The sequence below is a fragment of the Chrysemys picta genome, chromosome 4 (assembly GCF_011386835.1).
Source record: "Chrysemys picta bellii isolate R12L10 chromosome 4, ASM1138683v2, whole genome shotgun sequence".
Lineage (NCBI taxonomy): Eukaryota > Metazoa > Chordata > Testudines > Emydidae > Chrysemys > Chrysemys picta.
Genome location: NC_088794.1, coordinates 11,397,397 through 11,410,606, shown reverse-complemented (window position 1 = coordinate 11,410,606; position 13,210 = coordinate 11,397,397). Strand labels below are relative to the sequence as shown.

The following is a 13,210-nucleotide window of genomic DNA, read 5'->3' as shown; positions in this document are numbered from 1 at the left end:
ATGCACGGAGTGTAAAGCGCAGGAGACCCGAGGCGTTTGGCACGTGTAAGTGCATGGGGTGATCTGAAGGTCTTGTTAAGGGCAGACTGGCACCAGCGCCAATCACTGGCAGCGCCTACAGAGACAATGGCAACCCCAACGACCCCCCCCACCACCACCACCAAAGAGCCGCGGTGGCCAGGTGTTTTGCTGCACACGCTGTCCCCGGCAAGTGAAGCTGAACGCCTCCCTGCAGTGGCAGCTGAACGTGTCAGCGAAGCCCGGTGCCGTCCAGATCAGCGCGGGAGCAGGAACCTGTGGTGAGTATTGGCCTCCCAAAGACACTGGCGCTCTCCCCTGGGACCGAGCCGAAGCCAGGAAGCCAAGGACGGTTCCTAGAGCAGCACGGCGTGGACCAGGCTGAGCTCTGTCTCACCGGCTGCCCCACGCGGGGGGCCAGCTGACCCTGGAGATGGCGGCTGCGGTCACCGCAGTAAGTGTCGAGGCGCGCTGGTCACTGGCCAGGCGTCTGACTCAACTGGACGCAGTTCGCGGGGTGAAGGAGGAGGGCTGAAGCCCAGAGGCTCGGTCTTGGAGGCGTTGAAGCCACGTGGCCTGTCCTGGTGGAAAGGTCTGACCCTTTGGGGACCTGGCGTGCTGACAGCATCTTCCCAAGGGAGGGCTTCCAGGCCAGGGCGTGGCACAGAACCTGTAGATCCGTGACATCCCACCTGTGCTCCCTGCAGCACAGCGCCCCCTAGCACCACGCTGGGGCATTGGAGCCAGCACTGACTGCGAGGGGACAGCACCCACCACACGCCCCTCCCAGCACTAACCAGACCCAACCCTGTTCTGACTGGGTGATCACAGGGTGGCATGAGGCTGCAGCAAGTGGTACGGCCAGTCACCATGGAGGACACGGAGCCCAGCAGACCGAAGCAGGGCCCAGGGCCATCTAGCCCGGTTTCCCGTCTCTAATAGTAGTGGGAACCAGCGGCTGCCCTGGAAAATGTAAGAACCCCGCAGGGTCCGATGTGGGATAATCTGACACACACACACATGGTCTCATCCTCATCACTAGTAATCAGAGATTGGCTTAAACCTCACAGCCGGAGCTCTAATATCCCTGCCCCAATGCAGACAGCATTCACTAAAACTCAGCCTAGTCTTGTTACCCACAGAAATGGCCAGTCCCTCTTTGGAGCCCTGCTCTTGGCCTCACTGCAATCTTGTGGCAGGCAGTTCCCCCGGTTAACGGTGTGTTGTATTAAATAAGCCTTTCCACTCTTGTGGTGGGAATTTGCCCCCTTTCCACGTCTCCAGCTCTCCCTTTGGTATTTTATAGACTTCCATCCCGTCCCCGCCCACGTCCCCTCTCAGGTAACAATCCCCCATCTTTTCAATCTCTCAGCGCTGGAGCACGTTTCCAGGCCCCCGGATCATTCTGGTCACCCTTCTTTGAACCCCTCAAGATCCGCACCATCCTGCTGGAGATGGGCCGACTTGTGCGGCGCATGGGGTCCGGAGGAGACTGCGCCATCCACTGACATGAAAGCGCTATAATATCCTCACGATTATTCACCATCTCGTTCCTTCGGCATCCTCGCAGCTTTGCTGCTCTGACAGTGGCTGCACATTGAGCAGAGCTCTCCACTGACCTGTCTGCAACGACACCCAGGCCCGTTTCTGAGCTGCAATGGTTATTTCAGACCCCTGTCAGGTGGGACGCGGGGTTCAAATTCTTCCATCTCCTTGCATTGGGCAGACACTGAATTCCAGCTCCCGGCATGCTACCCGTTCCTGTCCCTCTGGGCTCCAGGGCCGGCGAAATCCATTAGGCAACTCAGGCGGTCGCCTAGGGCGCTACAATCTGGGGGGCGGTGACCGCGGCGGTATTTCGGTGGCGGGAGCTTCCGCTGCCTCTGTGGGGGGCAGCATTTCAGGGCGGGACCTTCCGCCACCTAGGGTGGCAGAAAAACTGGCAGCACTCCTGCTGGGCTCCCTCGCTACACCTTGACTGACCTCCCACACTGGGTGTGCTCTCCGTTGCAGCTGCTGCCGCTTTGCCACTCACCTTCTCTGCCAGCACACAAAGAGCTTAGACACGGGAACCCGTGCAGAGCCGGCAGACCTGGCATTAACCCTCTGCCAGGATGGAACCTGCCTGGCTGATCTTGCTCTCTGATTCTTGCCTCTTGGCCCGTTTTTGATCTGGGGCAAGACTTGAGATGACACCTCCTGAAAGGCCTTGTCCTGAGATTCCTGGAAGCCCCAAGAGAGCTGGGATATCACTGGGTGGGGCCCAGATCCCCTAGACACAATCACTACCAGGCCTTATATTTGCCTTTTTATTTCCTCTGAAACATACGAACAGAACAATAAATTAAATCCCCCACTGGCTGGGGAGCACCGGCGACGGGGGCGGGGAGAGAGAGGGGCTTACAGAGAGGAGGGGGCAGGGGCCCATTCCCACCCCTTCCTGGGCAACCCCTTTGCTGGTCCCCGGGAAGGGGGGGGCAACACCACCGAGAATGGATGCAACGATGTCACTGGAAAGTGGCCAACTGCGGTTGCTCCCCGCGCTGCCTGGAACGACAGATGTGATTTCAAGCACCTCCCTCCCAGCCCTTGCACCCATTCCCCAAGAGGTCCACAGCCAGACTCAGAACTCACGGTCGGATCGGACCCACCCTTAGTACCATTTGTGGACATGCACGTTTGCGCCCTCCCAAATAAGAGACCAATCGGAGCACCTGAGAAATACGCCCCCGGCAGCCACTCGCCCCAGACACCTCCCAGGGCCTGGTTCTGCTGGGGTGGGGTAGGGTGGGATCCACGCCACCATACACAGCTTATAAAATAGGGGAGGGGAAACTGGATCAACAACCCAGTGTCAGGAGACAGAGAGTGTCTATAACAGAAGGAAACTTGATTGACATCCCAGAGTTAGCAGATAGAGGGTATCTTGGTGTGGGGCGGCCTGAGAAGGGAGGGGAAACTTAATCAACACCTCATATTGCCAGATAGGGGATGTCCTAGAAGAGAAAGAAAATTTATCGACATCCCAGCGTTGGCAGACAGGACATGCTAAAAGAGAATATAAGAACGGCCGTAAGGGTCAGACCAAAGGTCCATCTAGCCCAGTATCCTGTCTGTCGACAGTAGCCGAAGTCAGGTGCCACAGAGGGAGTGAACAGAACAGAGAATCATCAAGTGATCCATCCCCTGTCGCTCGCTTCTGGCAAACAGAGGCTAGGGACACCATCCCTGCCCATCCTGGCTAATAGCCATTGATGGACCTATCCTCCATAAACTTATCTAGTTCTTTTTTTAACCCCTGTTAGTCTTGGCCTTCACAACATCCTCCGGCAAAGAGTTCCACTAGGCTGACTGTGTGGAGAAATACTTCCTTTCATTTGTTTTAAAGGAAACTTTATCGACAACCCAGCGTGGGCCAACGAGGGACGTCCTAGCAGGGTGAGGAAAGTTTGACCCCTCCATGTTAGCTGATAGGCAAAGGCTCAGTCAGGCAGGGCAGGGAGGGGGAAGTTACGATTCAAACCCAGGACTTGGCAGCTAGGCAGTTTCCCCATCTAGAACATGGTGTGTGTGTGTGTGGGGGGGGGAATTCTGATACTCACCCACCACAGTTTGACAGATGAAAGTGGCTAGGTAAGTGCTAGAAATGATTATCCTGAATGCCCTGATCCGGCACCAGCAGATCTTTATGGGAAGGGCGCGTCCTGACTTGGGGCTTAGGAGCGCACCCCGATCTTTGGTTAGTTATTTACAGCATAGAGCTTTATAAAGTTCCCTGCAAAAATATATAGCTCTCTCTCTCTCGCTCTCTCTCTCGATATATATAAAAAAAACTATTAGAAATTCGATGCAGCTCGGTTATTTCCATGGCTCCCGCGTATTGAAACCTACAAGTGTTTCTTTTTCCTGCTCTTAGTGTCTCATCCCATCTGTTCGGCAATCGTCTGATGAGCGGATCTGGCATTTTGTTCTATGTCACCCACGCTCCCCCCCCCCCCCCCCGTTCTCCAGCCCCCCCCCTATGCCGCAGTGTCGTCAGCACTCAGCATGCCATTGAGGGCCACGCCGTCCTGGAGTTTGACTTGGGCGCCCTCCGCCAGGTCCGGGATCTCTCCCAGCGCCGGCTGATCCCGGAGCAGGGCGCGCCGGAAGTAGCAGAGGTAGAAGGGCAGCAGGAAGCCCAGGAGAGAGAAGATCAGGAGGCCAAAATTGACCTGCGGGGGGGGGGGGGGGGGTGTGGATGCAAGGCAAGTGGGAGAGATTTGGAGGGGGGGAAATCAGTGATTTCATCTCACAGCTGAGCTACCCACTCAGTGATTCAGCCACCAAAATATGTTCCTTCTCCACCCCCTATTAACCGCACAGCATGCTGGGAAAGGGGCCCGCTCCACAGCCCTGCACTCCTCCCCCCGGGGGGGCAACGAGCTCGGACTCCAAGACCTTTTTAGTGCCAACTGGGCAGCTTTGCCAATCTGCACCTGCCCCACCAGGGACTGTCCCACTCCCCAAGCCAGCCAGGCGCAGGGACCAGCGCTTCCTAGAGGGGAAAGACTCCCACTCCCCCCCGCCCCCGAGCCAGTCAGTGACCCCATCCTGGGGTCAGATCAGAGCCAGCGCCCCCTAGAGGGGAAAGGCCCTATGTCCCATTCCCCTCTTCCCTGAGCCAGCCTGTTCCTTCCCCCCGGTATACCAAAAGATGCTCCTTTCTCCAAGGGCAGGGAGGTCCCTGTGACCCCTTTCAGGATGGTAGGAGGAGCCTGGGTCTAGCCCCACCCCTCATCTCTCCAATGTCAGCTAACGCATTCAACTGGGACAAATGGCAACCTCTGGTCTAACGGGGCCAGAGGCCTCCGCAGAGCCCCCTGCCCAGCCAGGGGAAGGGGCATCAGATCCATCCTCCCCACTCCAGCCCCCCTCACCCCTTGGTGGATCAGCCCCGGAGCGGGGCCGAGTCTAAGACCTTGGGGGCGGAGTCAGGCACTGGTATTGCCCCGCCCCTTGCCATATGCTAGCTCCACGGGGTGGGGGCGGGGGCTCCCCAGACTGAGGTCTGTGGGGAGGGGATCCCGGGATAGGGTTGGCCCGGGGTCACGGCCCTTTCACTTACCCAGAAGGGGTCGCCGGCCAGGGGCCCCACCATGACCATGAAGAGCGGCTGTTGCAGCAGAGCAAAGATGGCGCTGATCAGCGACTGCAGGCCAGTTAGAGTGCCGAAGTGACTGGACGGGTACCTGTCAACCACAGGCCAAGCGGCCAATGAGGGCTCTGCCCACCTGGCACCCCTCCAGGTAACCAGGCTCCACCCCCACCAAAGTCCTAGGAGTGAGCCCCCCCCCCACCTCCCCTTGATTAGTGACCCCAAACCTCTGCCATGGCCCCAGCAGACAGGAGAACGAGTGGGATCGAGGGGGCAACCCCCCATCTCCCCTCCCGCCTGCCCCACATCCCAGCTGGTGTGTACCCCTCCCCCCATATATTTGGCCATCAAAAAGGACTGACCCTCACCCAACTCCATCAGCCTTGGCCAGCTGGGCTTGGCCCCCCAGGAAGATTAAGGGGTCCCCGGCTGCTGGGTCACGCCCCTGTGGGCATCCCCAGCCAGCGCTCCGGGCTCTGAGTGTGGCAGGGGCACGCAGGAAGGATGGGGCAAGCGTGGGGGGGGGGACTCACACAGCGGCGTAGAGACCCCCACAGGCGGAGTGGAAAAAGCCTCGTACCATGGTGTGAAGGACAAAGGTCAAAAACTGCAGAGAGAAGAGACGGGGGCATCAGGATGTGGGGGGGCACCACGGGGGATCAGCAGCAGACAATGACCATTGGGCCTGGGGCACATGGGAAAGGACAGGAGACTCAGGGCGGCACCAGCTCTGGCGGGCCATGGGGCAAGGGGGAGCGGGCCAGGGGCGGCACCCGCCTGGGGCACCGCGGGGGAGCGGAGCAGGGGGCCGGCGGTACCTGCAGAGGTAGGTTATTGATGAGGCAGGTGACCCCGAAGCCCATCAGCAGCAGGTTGGTGAAGGTGAAGGCCCGGATGGCGTTGGTGAGCTTCTGGATCTTGCGGTAACGGGGCCTAGCAGGTGACTTCTCAGCCCCGGCCCTGGGAACGGCAGGGGGAAGAGTCACCAGCCAGCCCAGCGGGGTCCGCGCCCCGGGGCATGAGCACCAGGATTCACACACACACCCCAGTCCCCCCAGCGGGGTCCGCGACCCGGGGCACCAGCACCAGGATTTGCCCCCCCAGGCCCACAAGCTGGATCCGTGCCCCGGACACACACTCTCACCCAGCTGCCATGGTGGCGCCCGTGCCCAGCGGCCCGTCCACACAGTCCTTCATGCGCCAGTCCATCACGTAGCCGATGAAGGGGCAGGTTACGAGGCAGAGCAGCTGCATGACCCCGAAGATGGAGGCGTAGAACCCAACTGTCCGTCGGGGAGAGGGTGAGAACCCGGTGCCCAGGCCCCGTCCCCAACCCCACTGCCGGGGAGACTCCCAGGCCCTGTCCCCACCCCCATCAGAGCAGAGACCCCTGTGCCCAGTCCCCACCCCCAGACCCTGATCAGGGAGGAGAGCCTTATGCCCATGCCCTTCCCCATCAAGGGGAGAACCCTACACCCAGGCCCCATCCCTCTGCCCTACAGCGGAGAGCACAGCGCCTGGGGAGGGCATCGCTCCATCGGCCACTGCATGTGGGAGACCCCACTCCCACTTCCTGCCCCATAGGGGACCGGGGCTCCCTAGTCTCTTGGCAGCTCCGGACATTGCCGTAGCTAGCAGTGCTGGAAGGGCAGGGGGCAGGGCTGGCCTCGGCTATCCCCTAGCTGCTCCTACCTGTGTCCTCAGCCTTCTCCATCAGCTCCTCCGGCACTGCGGTCAACGGGGGGGACAGAGACACAGACAAGGGATAAAGGGCCTGGAAAGAAGGTCCCCACCCCCATTCTAGCCTATGTCCCTCCAACACCTTCGCCCCCCCACACCCACACCCAGCTCCTTCTGCTGGCCTCTGCCTCCCCCCTCCTACCCCAGCTCCCCCCAACCCCCACCCCAGCTCTCCTCGGTCTCCCCCTCCCACCCTAACTCCCACACACACAGCTCCCCCCCACACACACACACAGCTTCCCCTGATGCCCTATGCCCTCCTGTGAGGAAGTGATGATTTTCTGAGATATTTTGATGCATTACTCAGTTTCCCTCTGTACTTTGCCTTGCTACTTGTGGGCACAAAAGGATTAAAAGCGGTTCTGGGGGCAGGAGGTGTTGGGTCCCGTAACAGTCTGGGGCCTGGATGGAGGGTCCATAAAACCAGTGGGAGCCCCAGGCGATCATTGGGACCCTCCTGCAGGCGGATGGGCAAACTCAGCCCTTGGACGACAGATTGACAGCCGGCCGGGCTGAGTTAGGGCAGGTTTGTGCTGAAAATCACATTGGCACGAAGAGCGGGTGAGTCTGTGGCCAGGAGCCTGCCTCGCTTGGCATCGCTGGACAGAGCTCGCGGTGGAGCCCAGAGGCGGGGAGGCCGCGTGACTGCCCTTAAGGAAGAGCGGGGCCCTCTGTGGGGTTCCTCCAAGGGGCAGGGGAAACACCAGGGCACAGTACACACCCTGTGGGTCCGTGAGAGCAGGACCCCACCCAATGCCCCCTCCTGGCCTATGTCCCCTTGTGACTAAGTGGGAATTTTGGTACTATGTTTATGAGGCGCATGCGTGCCTCAGTTTCCCTCTGTGCTTTGCACTGCTCTGCACACGAGTGCAAAGGGTTAACCAGCTGTTCTTGGGGCAGAGCACGAGCCGCGAGGTGTGTGTCCCCCGTGGCTGGCTGGGGTGGAAGAAGGGTCGGCAAAGGACTGGCGTAAACCAACCCACATCAATGGAGAATCCAGCAAGAGAGCGGGAACCCCAACGGCCGGGCCGTTCACCCCTAGCAGCCACCAGCCAGGAGGAAGGAGACATTCCCAGCCCTCAGCCGAGAAGCAGCTCCAAGGCCCCAGCGGGAGAACAAAGGGGAAAGGAGGCCGGTGGCCAGGCCTCGGGGCTGACAAGGAGCCAGATGGAGATAGAGACCATAACGTCTTGGCTGGCTAATTGCACCGGGGCTGGCCAGGCTGGACTATGGCCCAACCTTTGCCTCTCTGTGCTAACCCAAGGCCTTTCCGACGCCGTGGGCCAGGCGGCTAATGTTCCCCCGTGTCTGGGAAGGCTGCCGCTGCAGATACCCCTGACAGTGCAGCGCCCCAAAGGGCACAAACCTCCCGGGAGCCGAGGAGACAGACAGGGATCGCTGGGGCCCTAGAGGCCATGACCCTGCCCCTGTGGAACTGGGTGCGGCCTTGGGGGCCAGGGACTGGTGAGAGGCTGGGCATGGAGCAGAACCAGTGGATCCAGGAGACGCTCCCCACCGGGCCCTCACCGTCCGGGCTGCCGCCCGTCACCTGGAACTCCAGCATCTTGTTCATCGCTGCCATGTAGAAGATGACGCGCAGCTGGGTCATGCCCATGGGGATCAGGCTCCACAGGAAGATGGGGGAGCAGACGCTGCGGCGCAAGGGGATCGAGTCTGCAGGCCGGGGCGGGGGAGGGAGAAGGCAAGGAGGAGACGTTACTGTCAGCCCCAGACAACCCCCACATCTCCTCCAGCAGACACGATAGTACCCCCACATCAGAGACCCAATCCCCCCCACAGCCTCAGCCAGACTCATCCCCAGGCTCCCCCCATCAGAGACCCCATCCCCCGACCGCCTCAGCCAGAGTCATCCCCAGGCTCCCCCCATCAGAGACCCCATCCCCCCGACAGCCTCAGCCAGAGTCACCCCCAGGCTCCCCCCCCATCAGACACCCCATCCCCCCGACAGCCTCAGCCAGAGTCATCCCCAGGCTCCCCCCATCAGAGACCCCATCCCCCCCAACAGCCTCAGCCAGAGTCACCCCCAGGCTCCCCCCCCATCAGACACCCCATCCCCCGACAGCCTCAGCCAGAGTCACCCCCAGGCTCCCCCCCCCATCAGACACCCCATCCCCCCGACCGCCTCCGCCAGAGTCACCCCCACACACACCCCCATCACAGACCCCATCCCCCCGACAGCCTCAGCCAGAGTCATCCCCAGGCTCCCCCCCCATCAGAGACCCCATCCCCCCCACAGCCTCAGCCAGAGTCACCCCCAGGCTCCCCCCATCAGAGACCCCATCCCCCGACCGCCTCAGCCAGAGTCACCCCCAGGCTCCCCCCCATCAGAGACCCCATCCCCCGACCGCCTCAGCCAGAGTCACCCCCAGGCTCCCCCCATCAGAGACCCCATCCCCCCGACCGCCTCAGCCAGAGTCACCCCCAGGCTCCCCCCCCCATCAGAGACCCCATCCCCCCGACAGCCTCAGCCAGAGTCACCCCCAAGCTCCCCCCCATCAGAGACCCCATCCCCCGACCGCCTCAGCCAGAGTCATCCCCAGGTTCCCCCCATCAGAGACCCCATCCCCCCGACCGCCTCAGCCAGAGTCACCCCCAGGCTCCCCCCCATCAGAGACCCCATCCCCCCGACCGCCTCAGCCAGAGTCACCCCCAGGCTCCCCCCATCAGAGACCCCATCCCCCCGACCGCCTCAGCCAGAGTCACCCCCAGGCTCCCCCCATCAGAGACCCCATCCCCCCGACAGCCTCAGCCAGAGTCACCCCCAGGCTCCCCCCATCAGAGACCCCATCCCCCCGACCGCCTCAGCCAGAGTCACCCCCAGGCTCCCCCCCCATCAGACACCCCATCCCCCCGACAGCCTCAGCCAGAGTCACCCCCAGGCTCCCCCCCCCCATCAGAGACCCCATCCCCCGACCGCCTCAGCCAGAGTCACCCCCAGGCTCCCCCCATCAGAGACCCCATCCCCCCGACAGCCTCAGCCAGAGTCACCCCCAGGCTCCCCCCATCAGAGACCCCATCCCCCCGACCGCCTCAGCCAGAGTCACCCCCAGGCTCCCCCCCCATCAGACACCCCATCCCCCCGACAGCCTCAGCCAGAGTCACCCCCAGGCTCCCCCCCATCAGAGACCCCATCCCCCCGACAGCCTCAGCCAGAGTCACCCCCAGGCTCCCCCCCATCAGAGACCCCATCCCCCGACCGCCTCAGCCAGAGTCACCCCCAGGCTCCCCCCCATCAGAGACCCCATCCCCCCGACCGCCTCAGCCAGAGTCACCCCCAGGCTCCCCCCCATCACAGACCCCATCCCCCCGACCGCCTCAGCCAGAGTCACCCCCAGGCTCCCCCCATCAGAGACCCCATCCCCCGACCGCCTCAGCCAGAGTCACCCCCACGCTCCCCCCCCATCAGAGACCCCATCCCCCCGACAGCCTCAGCCAGAGTCACCCCCAGGCTCCCCCCCCCATCAGACACCCCATCCCCCCGACAGCCTCAGCCAGAGTCACCCCCAGGCTCCCCCCCCCATCAGACACCCCATCCCCCCGACAGCCTCAGCCAGAGTTACCCCCACGCTCCCCCCCCATCAGAGACCCCATCCCCCCGACAGCCTCAGCCAGAGTCACCCCCAGGCTCCCCCCACATCAGAGACCCCATCCCCCGACCGCCTCAGCCAGAGTCACCCCCAGGCTCCCCCCATCACAGACCCCATCCCCCCGACCGCCTCAGCCAGAGTCACCCCCAGGCTCCCCCCATCACAGACGCCATCCCCCGACCGCCTCAGCCAGAGTCACCCCCAGGCTCCCCCCATCACAGACCCCATCCCCCCGACCGCCTCAGCCAGAGTCACCCCCAGGCTCCCCCCATCACAGACGCCATCCCCCGACCGCCTCAGCCAGAGTCACCCCCAGGCTCCCCCCATCACAGACCCCATCCCCCGACCGCCTCAGCCAGAGTCACCCCCAGGCTCCCCCCATCACAGACCCCATCCCCCGACCACCTCAGCCAGAGTCACCCCCAGGCTCCCCCCATCAGAGACCCCATCCCCCCGACCGCCTCAGCCAGAGTCACCCCCAGGCTCCCCCCATCAGAGACCCCATCCCCCGACCGCCTCAGCCAGAGTCATCCCCAGGCTCCCCCCAATCAGAGACCCCATCCCCCCCACAGCCTCAGCCAGAGTCATCCCCACGCTCCCCCCCCATCAGAGACCCCATCCCCCCAACCGCCTCAGCCAGAGTCATCCCCAGGCTCCCCCCATCAGAGACCCCATCCCCCGACCGCCTCAGCCAGAGTCACCCCCAGGCTCCCCCGCCATCACAGACCCCATCCCCCCGACCGCCTCAGCCAGAGTCACCCCCAGGCTCCCCCCATCACAGACGCCATCCCCCAACCGCCTCAGCCAGAGTCATCCCCAGGCTCCCCCCCCATCAGAGACCCCATCCCCCCGACCGCCTCAGCCAGAGTCATCCCCAGGCTCCCCCCATCAGAGACCCCATCCCCCGACCGCCTCAGCCAGAGTCACCCCCAGGCTCCCCCCCATCAGAGACCCCATCCCCCCGACAGCCTCAGCCAGAGTCACCCCCAGGCTCCCCCCCCATCAGACACCCCATCCCCCGACAGCCTCAGCCAGAGTCATCCCCAGGCTCCCCCCCATCAGAGACCCCATCCCCCGACCGCCTCAGCCAGAGTCACCCCCAGGCTCCCCCCATCAGAGACCCCATCCCCCCGACAGCCTCAGCCAGAGTCACCCCCAGGCTCCCCCCCATCAGAGACCCCATCCCCCCGACAGCCTCAGCCAGAGTCACCCCCAGGCTCCCCCCCATCAGAGACCCCATCCCCCCGACCGCCTCAGCCAGAGTCATCCCCAGGCTCCCCCCCCATCACAGACCCCATCCCCCCGACCGCCTCAGCCAGAGTCACCCCCAGGCTCCCCCCCCCCATCAGACACCCCATCCCCCCGACCGCCTCAGCCAGAGTCACCCCCAGGCTCCCCATCACCCCCCTACACACAGACGGGCGCCTGTCACAGCCCACCTCTGCTCTCGCATGGGAAAGGTGAATCTCAGCACTGTTGGATTCCTGGCTTCTACCCCAGCTCTGGGAGGGGAGGAGTGGGGTGCAAGTCAGGACTCCTGGTGGTAGCCCAGCTCTGGGAGGGCAGTGCGATGTAGTGGTTAGAGCGGGCGGGGGTCCTTGGAGCCAGGACTCCTGGGTTCTCTCCAAACTCGAGCTCAGCCTAGCAGCTGTGCAAGAGGCTGGCCGCGTGGGGGCTGCGTGCTCCGCTCCCCCAGGGGTTAGGGCCGCCCCAGATCCCGCAGGTAGAATCCAGCGCGACGGGTTGGGAAGGTGCAGCTCCCCGATCCCGCCAGCAGGTGGAGCCAGACACCCAGGCAGCGCCCCGCGGCCTGCAGAGCCACTGCCAGATGCACGAGGTACCCGGCCTTGCACGGAGCAGCTGCCGGGCCATAGATCGGCCGGTCGGGGGCACGGCTAGCACCGCCCACACACAGCCTGGGGAAGCCCCCCACACACACACTGCCTGCTGCCCCAGACTGCACCCCCCTGCCTGGGAGAGCCCTGCACCCCCTGAACCCCCCAGCCTGGGAGAGCCCTGCACCCCCTGAACCCCCCAGCCTGGGAGAGCCCTGCACCCCCTGCACCCCCCAGCCTGGGAGAGCCCTGCACCCCCCTACATACCCCTGTACCCCCAGCCTGGGAGAGCCCTGCACCTCTCTACTGTCCCCTGTACCCCCAGCCTGGGAGAGTCCTGCACCCCCTGAACCCCCCAGCCTGGGAGAGCCCTGCACCCCCTGCACCCCCCAGCCTGGGAGAGCCCTGCACCCCCCTACATACCCCTGTACCCCCAGCCTGGGAGAGCCCTGCACCCCCCTACATACCCCTGTACCCCAAGCCTAGGAGAGCCCTGCACCCCCTGCACCCTCCAGCCTGGGAGAGCCCTGCACCTCTCTATGGTCCCCTGTACCCCCAGCCTGGGAGAGCCCTGCACCCCTGTACATACCCCTGTACCCCCGTACATACCCCTGTACCCCCAGCCTGGGAGAGCCCTGCACCCCCCTACATACCCCTGTACCCCCAGCCTAGGAGAGCCCTGCACCCCCCTACATACCCCTGTACCCCCAGCCTGGGAGAGCCCTGCACCCCCCTACATACCCCTGTACCCCCAGCCTAGGAGAGCCCTGCACCCCCTGCACCCCCCAGCCTGGGAGAGCCCTGCACCTCCCTACGGTCCCCTATACCCCCAGCCTGGGAGAGCCCTGCACCCCCTGAACCCTCCAGCCTGG

The 13,210-nt window shown here is 63.6% G+C and overlaps 1 protein-coding gene across 1 annotated transcript in view; it reads right to left on the bottom strand.

Annotated features, from left to right (window-relative positions):
• Positions 1 to 2,313: 2,313 nt before the first annotated feature.
• Positions 2,314 to 13,210, bottom strand: part of SLC43A1 (solute carrier family 43 member 1) — a 31,626-nt gene continuing 20,729 nt past the window's right edge. The window contains 7 exon segments of the mRNA XM_008171716.4: positions 2,314 to 4,232; positions 5,126 to 5,249; positions 5,689 to 5,762; positions 5,974 to 6,115; positions 6,300 to 6,438; positions 6,848 to 6,883; positions 8,423 to 8,569. Coding sequence (XP_008169938.3) covers positions 4,038 to 4,232; positions 5,126 to 5,249; positions 5,689 to 5,762; positions 5,974 to 6,115; positions 6,300 to 6,438; positions 6,848 to 6,883; positions 8,423 to 8,569 — 857 coding nt within the window. The 3' untranslated portion in view covers positions 2,314 to 4,037.